Source organism: Schistocerca piceifrons, chromosome X (assembly GCF_021461385.2).
Source record: "Schistocerca piceifrons isolate TAMUIC-IGC-003096 chromosome X, iqSchPice1.1, whole genome shotgun sequence".
NCBI lineage: Eukaryota > Metazoa > Arthropoda > Insecta > Orthoptera > Acrididae > Schistocerca > Schistocerca piceifrons.
This window is the reverse complement of record NC_060149.1, coordinates 249,061,024-249,075,652: the sequence shown is the minus strand read 5'-3', so window position 1 is coordinate 249,075,652 and position 14,629 is coordinate 249,061,024. Positions and strand designations below refer to the sequence as shown.

The 14,629-nt window shown below is 42.9% G+C and overlaps 1 protein-coding gene across 1 annotated transcript in view; it reads right to left on the bottom strand.

The window, feature by feature from the left end:
- LOC124721999 (histidine decarboxylase) overlaps positions 1 to 14,629 on the bottom strand; it is a 394,491-nt gene that overhangs the window by 85,310 nt on the left and 294,552 nt on the right. The window contains exon 9 of the mRNA XM_047247175.1: positions 4,633 to 4,795. Within this exon, the coding sequence (XP_047103131.1) occupies positions 4,633 to 4,795 (163 nt within the window). The remainder of the gene's footprint in view (positions 1 to 4,632; positions 4,796 to 14,629) is intronic.

The following is a 14,629-nucleotide window of genomic DNA, read 5'->3' as shown; positions in this document are numbered from 1 at the left end:
CGACGGCACGTTGCGTGTAACGTTCATCACCTATAGATGCCATTTTGAAACTGTCCTGCAGCTACGCTATCCGTCGGAAGTGACGGAAGCTTGGTGCGCTCACTCAGGAGACTTCAAATAATATATATGTGACCAGAATGGGATTTTCACTCTCCAGCGGAGTGAAGGCTGATATAATATATACTTGACGTTTCGCATTCGTAGCATTGTTTTGGGCTGAGAAACAAAATGCAGTGTATTACTTTCTGGGCAACCCTCGTGTAAACGTTCTAGGCAATAGCAACACAACGGAGGAAACCAATTTTATAGTACACATTAGTGACATGGTGATAAATAAATAATTAAGATTACAGAAGTTCACATGCTGTCTAACTGCGAGAATTCAGTCTGGTGGCCTGATGACTGCCTAAGGATCGCGACATGGAATAAAAGACGGACTGTGTATGTTCCTGAGAGTTCTACTTCCACGACGTTTGCATGCGTGCTGTAGGACCATAATGAAGACCATAACGAACAAGAGCCCGACAAATGGCGTCCCAGATATGTTCGATGGCCGACATATATAGGAAACTGTGGTATTCGTCGTTCTTCCAAGAAAGCTTACACATTCGTCGTCACATTTGGTAGGACATTGCCATGCTGAAGTATGGCATACACAATGGGATGAGTCAGGAAAATACACAACTGGCCATTAAAATTGCTACATCAAAAAGAAATGCAGATGATAAATGAGTATTCATTGGACTAATATATTTTACTAGAACTGACATGTGATTACATTTTCATTCAATTTGGGTGCCTAGATCCTGAGAAATCAGTACCCAGAACAACCACCTCTGGCCGTAATAACGGCCTTGATACGCCTGGCCATTGAGTCAAACAGAGCTTGGATGGCGTGTACAGGTACAGCTGCCCATGCAGCTTCAACACGATACCACAGTTCATTAAGAGTAGTGACTGGCGTATTGTGACGAGCCAGTTGCTCGGCCACCATTGATCAGACGTTTTCAGTTGGTGAGAGATCTGGAGAATGTGCTGGCCAGGGCAGCAGTCGAACATTTTCTGTATCCAGAAAGGCCCGTACAGGACCTGCAACATGCGGTCGTGCATTATCCTGCTGAAATGTATGATTTCGCAGGGATCGAATGAAGGGTAGAGCCGCGGGTTGTAACTCATCTGAAATGTAACGTCCACTGTTCAAAGTGCCGTCAATGCGAACAAGAGGCCACCGAGACGTGTAACCAATGGCACCCCATACAATCACGCAGCGTGATACGCCAGTGTGGCGATGACGAATACACGCTTCCAATGTGCATTCACCGCGATGTCGCCAAACACGGATGCGTCCATCACGATGCTGTAAACAGAACCTGGATTCATCCAAAAAAGTGACGTTTTGCCATTCATGCACCCAGGTTCGTCGTTGAGTACACCAATGTAGGCGCTCCTGTCTGTGATGCAGCGTCAGGGGTAACCGCAGCCATGGTCTCCGAGCTGATAGTCCATGCTGCTGCAAACGTCGTCGAACTGTCCGTGCAGATGGTTGTTGTCTTGCAAACGCCCCCATCTGTTGTCTCAGGGATCGAGACGTGGCTGCACGATCCGTTACAGCCATGCTGATACGATGCCTGTCATCTCGACTGATAGTGATACGAGGCCGTTGGGATACAGCACTGCGTTCCGTATTACCTTCCTGAATCCACCGATTCCATATTCTGCTAACAGTCATTGGATCTCGACCGACGCGAGGAGCAATGTCGCGATACGATAAACCGCAATCGCAGTAGGCTACAATCCGACCTTTATGAGAGTCGGATACGTGATGGTACGCATTTCTCCTCCTTACCCGAGGTATCACAACAACGTTTCACCAGGCAACGGCGGTCAACTGCTGTTTGTGTATGAGAAATCGGTTGGAAACTTTCCTCATGTCAGCACGTTGTAGGTGTCGCCACCGGCGCCAACCTTGTGTGAATGCTCTGAAAAGCTAATCATTTGCATATCACAGCATCTTCCCTCTGTCGGTTAAATTTCACGTCTGTAGCACGCCATCTTCGTGGTGTAGCAATTCTAATGGACAGTTGTGTATTTTGGGCCGTTAAATCTCCCAGACATACCAGTTACTGATGAGACTGTGCTCAGCATGTTGCGCGTGTTGCATCTTATGTTCCACTGCGTTTGTGGTTCGTGAACAGCTAGAACTTATCCAGTGGCATCAGTGTTACCAACACAATACCCAGCGTAAGGTGTCGAACTGTGATGCAGATAGATGCAAATCCTTCTGCAGCGGACATTGTGGACGAAATTTGCATTAAATTCTGTTTGGTGTGCAGTAAAACTACTGTGAACTGCAAAAAAAACAAAAACAAAAAGTGATAAATCGCTGTTCTGGCCACACACGGGAGAATTGTGTCCTAACGGCCGCCGTATCGTCCTCAGCCAATGGCATCTGGCGACTTCGAGATGCAGTGTGGGTTGGCGTGGGGTCAGTGCACCACTCTCCCGACCATTGTCGGGTTGGCAAACTTGGTGCCGTTACTACTCGGCGAAGTAGCTCCTCAGTTGTCATCACGAGTCTGAGGGACCAAGTTTCAGTCCTCCCACCACAGAAAAATCCCTGACAGTACCGGGAATCGGTCCCGGGTTCCCCGCATGGCAGTATGCCGTGCTGACCACTCAGCTACGGAGGCAGACCACTGTAAAAAAAGTCCGCTGCATATTTTTTCTTTGATGCTAGGATGTTTTCTTTTGTCGTTTTATGAATGACTAATTTGCCTTCGCATATATGGCCCTTGGTGTCTATATACTGCGACTTTTTGTTTTGTATAAGCATCTATTGAGGAGACGTCCGACGAACGGTGAGAACATTTAGTATTACAATAGAGAAAAGAGAAAATAGAGCGCCATTTCGTGCATTTATAGTAAAATATAACGGGAAAATGTATTATAATATTTGAGTCGCATGACTCTTGAATGGTAGTTCCAGTTTCGGTCCCAGTTCTTGCCAATTTTCTCATCACTGTTGTCTTTTCCAACATTGTGGTGGCGACCTATCTTGTTGCCCCGACTGTCCACCACAAAACCTCTGAGGTTTTCAATTTCATTTTTTAACGCCTTGACACAAGATTGTGGTCTGAGCCTATCCCTGTCGAGTCCTGTTTTATGCCTCATTCTATCGAAAGAGTTAACTATTAATGAAAGCACTAAAATTGTATTCTGGCGGATTGATACTGAAAATTTTGTTTAACGGTATGGTTTAGATTCTCTGTGGTTTACGGAAACCACATCAAGCAAGTAACAGTATGTTTCTACAACAAGGCCATGAACAGTTTCTTTCTCCACTATTCTCCACCTAGGCCTATTCTTTTTCTGGGGCGAATTGTTTATCCACAACATGTTAAATTCTAACAGTTAGCCTTTCTTTTAACTGTTATGAGTTTCCCCAACACTTTTCACCACAGGAGCTTGTAAGTACCAAGCCCAATTTTAGAATTCTTTTTTGTACATGTGATGTAGCGTACCTCACCGCCATTTTATCTATAAGAATTGTTCCTGTACTAATAGCTTAATATTTTCTTACATTGGCTTCAAATGGTGATTATACAGTATACTGTAGACTCTCTCTCTCTGTCTATCCTCTCCTCTTCTCTCTCTCTCTCGTGTGTGTGTGTGTGTGTGTGTGTGTCCGAGCATGCGAAATAAGTGTTACCTTAGTATAAGGTGCTTTTATGAGATAACACATAGCACATTTGTAATCTGAAAATACCGTACAAACAATATTCCCCAGTTATTGTGGGACAGTGGACAGCTAAGGACAGAAAGAAGAGAAACTAGAAACTGTGTGTGAGAAGAGAAGTCTGTGGACGGACACACTGAAAGACTCACTTAGGAAAGTCACAGTTTAGCGAGGCATCTGGTAAACGTCGAAGATCAGTTAATTGAATTGGAAGGTGCAATGGAGGGAAAAATTTGTTAGGGCAGTGGAAGATTGGAGTAGATAAGGTAGATTACTGGAAGGATGAGAGCAGCCGGTATGTTGAGACGAAAGGATAAATGCAAGATCGGAAGAGATGACTCAGGACGTGAGACGTTTAATGACAAAATGAAGTAACTAAACATACTGGTCGATCATGAGCGACCAAATACGACGGCTATTCGGAAAGTAAGGTCCGATCGGTCGCGAAATGGAAGCTACAAGAAAATAAAAAATGTTTGATTTGCAACTGTTTGTTACACCTTCCAGCTACTGCTCTACATAGCTCTATCTACATTATTCCGTGGTCTATTAAGTTTTCATATTTATACTGACTTTTTGATCACCCGGTATTTGTCGTAGCGTTGTACCAACTTTTCGATAACTTTGTCATAGAAGACACTCGTACTTGGCGGGAGACACGCGACACTGCAGTTATAAATATCTTTACGTCCTCACTGTGTTCTCAGAACGGAAAAGAGCGGCGTGACGCGATCGACAGGCATGCTAGAGACATTGCTCAACACACCTGTGCAACGCTTCATCGGCTTTTCACTGTTGTTCCCATTTCGCGACCTATCGGACCTTACTTTCCGAATAGCCCTCGTACCTATAGAGGGAGACATGCTAGCTAGGAAGGAGTTGTCGTTATGGCTCACCACATGGCGGTGCAATCGAAGTGGACCATGAGCCACTTGGAAGGATTGAAGGCGAAGGAATGTGCGTACTGCACGCCGGCCAGCCAGCCCCGGAACTCCGGGCAGACGAAGGCGGCGCCCGCATACGCCGCATCCACATGCAGCCACAGTTCTTCCTCCTCGCCTGCGCACACACAGCTGCTCAGCAACTATTTTGGACAGCATTTTATTTTCTAAATTTTACATTTTATTTCGGACCCTGAAGCTACCAGAAGTAATTCGCTCCCTTACGTAGCACTGCAGAACACAACAGTAACGAGTGAGAAACTGTTTCTTACGCTGGCTTCCGTAACGGATGAACTATATGGCGCGGTAGTGAGTGAGTGAAATGAGGAGATGTAAACGAGCCACGCCAAAAGTTCTGCCAAGCGATCTGTTCAAATGTGTGTGAAATCTTATGGGCTGGCTCTGAGCACTATGGGACTTAACATCTGAGGTCATCAGTCCCCTAGAACTTAGAACTACTTAAACCTAACTAACAGAAGGACATCACACACATCCATGCCCGAGACAGGATTCGAACCTGCGGCCGTAGCGGTCGCGCGGTTCCGGACTGTAGCGCCTAGAACCGCTCGGCCACTCTGGCCAGCCGAATGTAACTGTCGCTAAAGTTTTGATACCACATTACTACGACGCAGTAAACTAGTTAAAACTTAAAAAAAAGTGAAAATTACTCAGCTACCTATTACATTCGAAAAGCCACAAAGTTGTACGAAGCATGAACGAGATTTCCGCAGCGCGTCAACCTAGTCAGTCAGCGATAGACTGTAATCTGAGTCTGTTCTTTGTAATAGTTGTCTTAACCAGTCCCACGATTTTTAGTAACTTATGTGATGAATTGTTTAATTGTAAACTGTTTTACAGTGGTGATCAGTAAATACACCGTAATGCAATCCCGAGATTTACTTCAGATAGATTAGCTACCCACACACCCAGTTATAGCGACTCAGGTCACCTGCTTCCATCTCCAAACGAATCCAGTACGCTACAAGAACTGCTTTAACGGACTACATCAATGAGAGCTCTATGGAGAACAGGCAGGAGGAAGTCCTACGCGTCAGTTCATTAAGGCAATCCAGGAAAGAGTTAAATTTTGCAGTCTCGAGTGAGAAGGAAACACCAGTTGTACTGCATGTCAAAAATGGTTCAAATGGCTCCGAGCACTATGGGACTCAACATCTGAGGTCATCAGTCCCCCAGAACTTAGAACTACTTAAACCTAATCAACCTAAGGACATCACACACTTCCATGCCCGAGGCAGGATTCGAACCCGTGACCGTAGCTGTCGCGCGGTTCCAGACTGAAGCGCCTAGAACCGCTCGTCCGCAACGGCCGCCTACCGCATGTCGCCTGCACCACTTTCGGCGGACTATTGGCTAAACTGAAAACCATTTATGGAGATTTGGTAGCACGAGGAAATCTTGCAACCTCTATCACTTTAGGACATCTGCACCTTCATTTAAAAACGGCAGAGTACAGCTACCATCCACGCGAATGTTGAATAGAAGACCACAGTACGTTACTAGGCTTGGTACCGCTGAAGTTGGCTGCTGTAGCCTTCCTCTGACCTTCGAACTAACCTACCCAGCCACACATAGAGGAACCTGCAGTTTATGTGGACTCCGAGCCACGGGCAGCTCGACATTTTTCAAATTAAAAATATTGCTAGAGGTGAAAGAAGTGATAAGTGAGACATACAAATCCTAGAAATGACAGGGGGTCGACTCCGAGGCCTTCGGTTTTCTAGTCTGGCACTTCACCACTAGCTTTTAATTATTTTAGCGCCAGCTTTCTCAAACACAGCCCCTCTTACGCTCACCAAAATACCTTCTTCCGCAGAAGTTCTGTGTTTGGGCATTTTTTCCTCTCAGAATATTTCTTTTCCGAATCAATCAAGATGAAATAAAAAATAGGTACGGTTCTCTGCGAATTAAATGTCTTCTGCGAATGTAGTCCTTGTGGGGCATTTAACTTATTCACCTACCTCCTAATTCGGCAGTGGTTTCTTCCAGTAACGTTAAAAGTACAAAATACAACGTGTCTACGACAAATAAATCAGCCGTGGTGGCTAGACCAGTCACAGGTCCGCATAATCCCGCCCTGCCTGGCATCCACCTCTTTCGTGTGCTGAGTCGGCACGTTCAGCGATGCTGCAGCGTGTAAAACTCACCTGCTCCGCTTTCACTGCACAAGTTCTGTCGTTGCGCTCCTTCTGCTGACAGTACACATTGAATGCAATGTTAGGCTTCAGAAGAAACTGGTTGGCCAACAAATGAATACAAAACTCGTCTCGTAAAAGCAGATTATACAGGACGAACATTAATAAAACCGAAAAAAATGCAGGGACGAATCCCTGACAGGAAACGGAGGAAGAAAGGTCCTTCGAACATGTGTCTGGTAATATATCGATGTCACAGTAGATGACGAATGACAGTTCCTCTGACCACGTGCCGTGTAGTCCTTGTGTGTTGCAGACCGTGTGATTGATTCAGCGTACTGTAAGAAGGAGAATGGTCCGGTGTTCATGTTGGGAAGAAGTCGAGATGGTGTTTGGTTCAAATGGTTCAAATGGCTCTGAGCACTATGGGACTTAACATCTGAGGTCATAAGTCCCCTAGAACTTAGAACTACTTAAACCTAACTAACCTAAGGACATCACACTCATCCATACCCGAGGCGGGATTCGAACCTGTGACCGTAGCAGTCACGCGGTTCCGGACTGAAGCGCCTAGAACCACTCGGCTACCACGGCCGGCGAGAGATGGTGTTTGCGAGCGGACAAGCAAATGTAAACGGTCGAGAAGCAGCACGGCTATACCAAAACAAGTACCACTACAGACACCAATTGCATCACACAAAATTTCAAGCCCTTTTCGGTGATCAGGGGTCCTTTCAGACAAGCGAAAGTGCAGGGAGGTGACTGACTGTGCATAAACCAGATTTGGAGGGCCAGGTTCTCCAAGATATTGAGACGAACTCTTGTACATGCTCCAGGCAAGTGGTCCGCCAACGTGGTATAAGCCAAAGTACGTTTATGTGTATTCTGTACGATAACATGACAGCCGCTACTATCCCTACAACCTACAACGTGTGCAAGTATTATCAGCAGCGGATTTCCCTCTACGGAAAAAATTCGTTCGATGGTTTTTGCACTAGCGCATCACAACTATGGGATTTCTGTCATCAGTCATCTTTACAGTACGCTGCGTCAATAACACAGCTTGCAACGGTATCTACCGTGGCAGCTTTATACAGTAAATGCCAGCATATTGAAATACTGCGTAGCACCTTTCACCAAAGGACCCTCCACTCCTGTCACATTTACCCACGCACTCTCGGCCATAAGGCCAACTAGGATTATTTTCTCTGAGACCATGGGGTGTCCCTATTCTCAACCTGCGTCTTACTTTTTGATATCGCCGGACGTGTATCCATATACCAACTTTCTAGAAGGTCGAAGTAGCCAATTTAGCCCCTCTTGGTGTATCTTTCGCCCACGTCAACGTCCTTGCTGCCTGGACGACCATTTCTTCTTTCGCCTTTGGGAACAATGGAAAACGTGGCTGCCTTGAAGCTCCCTGAATACCGCTGCTACCCTATATTTAAAATGTATATAAATCAAACCATACGTTCGATTTGTACTCGGATCGTGTCAGTTAATTGAAAATGTTTCTACTGCTTATTTTCCAACCTTGTACACAGTAATTTATTCCTCACCTTAACTTACGTTATTGCGTAATACTATGCTCGGCAACGAGCGTGGTCAGGGAAATGAAATCTCACTGCCACGTCTCAGGCTGAATAAAGGCAGTCTCTCTTGATGTATGGAATTCTTTGCAAAGCTTGGAGTCTGAAATTATGTGTGAAACTAAAATTTTCCGTTCAAATAAAAAATTCTGTCACACCTACAACCGTATAGTGAATTGCGATCTTCTGGTAAAAGCTAAAGCTAATGTCTTCTTTCAAGCTTCTAGTAAAATAAACTTTAACAAATTTATAACTCGGGTAATGTCTCATTCCATTCGTTTCTCTTTGTGTTTGGCGCTGTCGTGCGTTTATGGTCCTCTTTTGAGACATTCTGTCCTACAGTGAATTAAGTACCATAAGTTAACGTATGGTAATGTCAATAACAGTCACGGTAAAGCCTAACCTACAGTATAAATTTTTAGACCTACCATTAGAATAAAGAATAACAGACATCAGTTTGAAATCTATCGGGCCGGCCGCGGTGGTCTCGCGGTTCTAGGCGTTCAGTCCGGAGCCGCGCAACTGCTACGGTCGCAGGTTCGAATCCTGCCTCGGGCATGGATGTGTGTGATGTCCTTAGGTTAGTTAGGTTTAAGTAGTTCTGAGTTCTAGGGGACTGATGGCCACAGATGTTAAGTCCCATAGTGCTCAGAGCCATTTTTTTGAAATCTATCGGAAGCCTACCACAACACATACTACAATCCACAGCTCCTCTTGTCACCCCACAACCCACAAAATGGCAGCATTCCAGTACATGATGAATGGAGCTATCCATCTACTACTCTCTGTAGACAAATGTGAACAAGAAATTGAAATACTAAAACCAACAGCTATTGCAAATGGTTACAACAGCTCCATAGTAGACACCGTAAAACACTCAATACTGGCAAAGCAACCACATCACAAAAACCAAAAAGAAAAAAAAACATCTTCCATATAATCCCCTTTCTAGGTAATATTTCATATCAGATCGCCGATGTCTTCAAACTAAAAGGCATAAGCATATCCTTTACCACAGATAACAGGCTTGGATAGAAGTTACCCCGCAACATCAGCACACGAAACCCACTTCATGACAGAGGTGAGTGCAAAATTAAATGTTTGGATTGTGACTACTTCTACATAGGCCAGACAGGCAGATCATTTGAGCTTAGATTCAAACAACACATGTCAGCACTAAAAAACAAAAAATACCACACATCAGCAATAGCCAACCACCTACATGAAACAAAACACCAGGTTAACAACACAAGTGTCAACAGCCTACAGATCCAACCATAGGCAAAAGACTCCGCCACACACCGCTGGGTGGCTTGCGGAGTATAAATGCAGATGGAAATGTAGAATCACTGCAAGTATTAAAACACCAAACAAAACTACCTGACTCCATCTCAAATAACAAAAATTACAACATTTACGATAGTATCATCTCTGTTTTCAACAACTGCCTACGTTATTAAATTTTCAATGCACACACACACACACACACACACACACACACACACACACACACACACACGCGCACACACACACACACACACACACACACACACACACACAGACACACACTCACACTCACAGACACACCTTAATATTTACCATAAATATTTAGTTATGTTACCATGATACCCTCAAATGTACGAGGGATTTACCTTTCTTACAAATACATAACACCAACAGCTTTACCCCCTGTCAGAATGAAACTATTTGTATATCAGCTGCTGGCACAAATTGTACATCCATCTGCATATTTTAAAGCATTAAACAATGTATTACCCCAACCTTAAGGCAGTTATTAAATGTAACATATATAACTTAAGACCCCCGCTTTATAAAGTTTGCTCTCATCCAATCACTCGTTCCACCCTCTCTCTCTATCTCACTTTCTCATTCTCTTCCTCTCCCTCTGCCTCCAGCCTTTCATATCTATCTGTGCATCCCAATCAAAATTATTATTTGTGAATAATTTCACCACTGTAGCCAACATAATTACCATACTTAATGGGAGCCGGAGGTGCCTATGGTGCCCATGTTAAAATCACCAAGTTTGAGGAACATTTATGAATAAACTACCAAATAGAAAAATTTGAATTTTTTTTACATATAGAGTGGTTTAGTATTGCAGTTATGACAGAGGGATTATGGAGTATCTTTTCTAGTTTCCTTCCAATTATTTTTTTTTTTATTAATGACCCAAATTTTTTTTACAAATAATTGCTTTATAATTAAACTGAAATGAAACTACTGAACATATTGCCAAATGGCTAGTTACAATGTAAGTTTGACCACTAGGAGTGCTGTATAAAAATTTCGTCTCTCTAGCTTGAGTGGATTTTGAGAAAATGTTCCTTATATTCGAAAAATTCTAATTTACGGGAAATGGCTATCAAAGTTTCTCAGTACATTCCTGCACTATAGGATGGATTATCAGGGTCTTCTTCTTCATCCTCCAAAAGCTTCCTCTTCTGTCTTCTTTTCTGGCCTGTTGTTCCATCATACTTCATATGCCTTTCTATTCTTTCTGCTCCTCTTATCCTTTCTCTGTCAATATTTCTTAGTGCTCGTACAGTGTTCATCCCAGCTGTAAATCCTAATGCCTTCAGAACTTCACACTTCACACTGTTCCCTTGGTTGTAGGTTGCTATTGCATCATAAATGCCAAAGTGCAGTGTTTTTATGCTTACAAACACCCTTCTAGGAATCACTTTCCAAATCAAATTGTTTACGCTCTCATTAGAATTCTGCGTCTTTCCGTGTAGACATTTGTGTAACAATTCTGCCTGTGCTAAGTCATGAAAAACTGGTTTTATTGCATTTATCACAACTGCTGGCAAACCATGTTTGTGATCATAGTCCTTTTTTGCATTATATTTGCACCAGGAATCTTTTGGGCACAGGCTGTGTTGAGGGTATTCATTGGAAGAGGCAGTATGAAGGAACAATGCCCACACTGCTTTTCGCATGTCACTAACATTACTAGTATTTTGCCTTATAGCATACCCATAGTATCTCTGCAGACGTTCAATCACCTCATCAGTAAGCCTGCCTCTCCCTCCTATTGTCTTTCCATCACTGAGCTTACTTGAACCCAAAGTTTGTTTGAGCCTTCAAAGCCATGCACCCATACGCTTTTGCACATGCCCAATGCATTCCAACTTTTCAACTACAAATTCATTTCCATATGGTTTCAGTTCCTCTATAGTCTTGAAACCTTTGGAGTCACCATCCCCAAGGTAGTATTTGTACCTAACGTTGTATCTGGGAACTGAACGTTCAAAAATTTGTTTCACTCCATCCACTTCCATTGCTCCACTTGATCCACTAAAATTTGCCTCACAGGTTCCACTGTGCTATCCTTTGATTTTATTTTTGCACTTACAATGTTTTTATAATATTGCAACATCTATCACTTTTGCACCATCACCACAAGTAGCAGTTACAACCCCATTCAGGGATTTATGACCCCTCTTTTGCCAGGAACCATCTAATGCCACTACCAAATCCCTAGAACCACCGTTCATTTCTACAGATTCCTCCACTGCTTCCTTCATGGTTTGCAAAGCCACATCTTCAACAGAGGATCCTACCATTTCACAGTAGTACCCAAATTTGCTTGGAGGCGATGGCAAGTTCATGATACCACAAAACAGTTTACCAGCAGCAGACCCTTTTCCAATGGATCGAAGACCATACACAAGTCGAACATTCACATCAAACACTCTAGATCGTCCATTTTCACCAAAGAGACTGGCATGTGAATTGTAGAAAGTCACTTGATACTTGCAACATGCACAGATTATCTTCATCTCACAAGCTAAACCAAAGTGCTTTGTTATCTCTAGTCCCACTCCTACACTTGAACACATTTTGCACAGAACACTTTCTTTCAGCACAGAAGATAATAATCCAATATTCAGTACTTCGTTAATATCGTCACTAACATATTCACGAAATCTGTCACTTCCACCAGTCAGCTTCTTGCTAGAAGATGTCACAGGGCTATGGCCGGCCAAGTGTTGCTTAGCAGAAGAACGCACTGTTTCAGTAATTGTAGTATCGCAACTTGGTATTAGTGTTAATTTTCTTTTCCCTGCGTTTATCCTCTTCTTATATACACGGTTACTAAAACGTGGCATCGTAACCAGAACAACGCTTTACACAAGATGTATAATACCACCAACAACAGGCGCAACACTGAACTAATTCGAAACGGTAAACAGCAAAGAGACGATGTACCACGCTTTTAGCGCTTCATTTGTCGCAGAAAACAATGTAGCCAACCCCTGCACACTCGCTGTATGCGTAACATAAGGCGTTGTATGCGTAACAGGCCGAGAAAATCCCAAGCAGTTCTCCAGGAAGTCACGAGAGCGTGTTAGATGCATTCAGCGGCCGCCCATTTCCTCTGCAGGCGTGGGGAAAATGGTAATAACTCCACTTCTAGGGCGAGTAGAACAATAATTCAAAGTTTACATTAAAGAGGAATGTTCCAATTAATTTTCGGTAGCAAAAAAAAAAAAAAAAAATCGTAATTTTTTGGATTTCACCACCTCCGGCTCCCTTAAAGTCTGTAAGATGTCACCTGATTGTATAAATGAGTATGAAGTTTAAGCTATATTAACTTGACAAGATCGGATTTATATACCACCCGAAATATCTATTCCAACGGATGTATTTGACACCTCAAAACAAACATCTCCAAAATTATTTAAAAATTAATTCTGTGATAATGTTCTTACGATGTGTATTCTTTGTACTTTGTGATAATGTTTCTCTTAATCTATATGATCCTTGCACGTAATAGTTTCCAAACGCCATATTTGTTTACAAAATATGACAGTATACATGTAATGTGTTACGACGGTGAAAGGAATCTGTGACCACCGGGGGTACTCTGTTTTACTTATTTTATTTTTACCGTTAGATATACATTTAGTTTTTTGTCAAAAGAAACCCAAAACCATGTTCTGAAATAGTGTTTTGTTTCTCCACTAGAGAGTGCACAAGGTCCTCCAAAAAGGCCGCAACACAACACACACACACACACACACACACACACAAACACACACACACACACATATCAAACTTAGAAATGTAAATCCACTTGATGATGGAGGTTTAACTCTCTGAAACGTGTCGTGGAGATAAATAAATAGTACTATATTTTAGTAACAGTAAACTTGTTGTGTCATTTAATACCGTATGGTGTTTAGGTCATTTTGGTATCTCGTTTTATATTTGCTTTTCAGTTGCTCTAGGAATTGCCAATGCCGTTGTTTCAGCAATTGTTGAAAACTATCCTTTGTTATATTGTGTCTCTTTATCATGTAGCAAATACAGTGTCCAATAAGCAAAGCTTGACTGTTATTTCTTGCTGCCGAGAAGATTTCCCAGTTCGATTGTAATAGGCAGCTGATCTCTATTTGTTGTGGTACTGTTCTTATAAAAGAGCCAATTTACGTTTTCTCCAAATACATTGTTTTAGAATCCTTCATCTTTCAATAGAAATAAATTTGCTGGGTTAATTATCACGTAGCAGATGGTGCAGAGCGTGATCGGTGGCATATGTATCCTGCGCTTTTCTCCATCGTGGGGAAGATTTCCGTGACCACACCTAAACAAATTGGTTGTGTATGCCTCTCCGTACTTGAGTCCAGTTAATCTTCGAATAATTGAGTCTCATAGGGTACTGTGGTCTGTTTTTCCCTAGGAACAGTCAGATGATAATCTCACGGTTTCATCACTGCTGTAATCTCTTCTGGTACTGCCACCAGCCATACAGTTGTGTACTGCGGGTTGCCGCAACTCGCGCCCGCGAACAACACACTAACGACTGAAAAGTTGCACAGGTCCCAGCAGTACCCAGGAAAGGGCAATCCGCTGAATTAAAGACTTTACATACGACTAGAATATCTTTGGGTTTTCTGTCAGGTTTAAAGACTGAATTTCGTTGCAGAAACTATAAGAAACATCTCGCATTGAAGATCGCGCTAAATTTCGAGCTCATGTAAAAGTCTGTAAATTTTATGGATTTTGCGTTATTTTAAATTTGGCATGCTTTTTCCGTTGCTTCAGAGGCAGTTTTCTGACCTGTTTTGTGCACCATACGGGATCAGTGCCGTATGTTATTAATTTATTTGGCATATATATCAATTGCCGCTGATACTAGTCCTTTGAATCAAAATACCAGATGACGAATCACATGCGCTC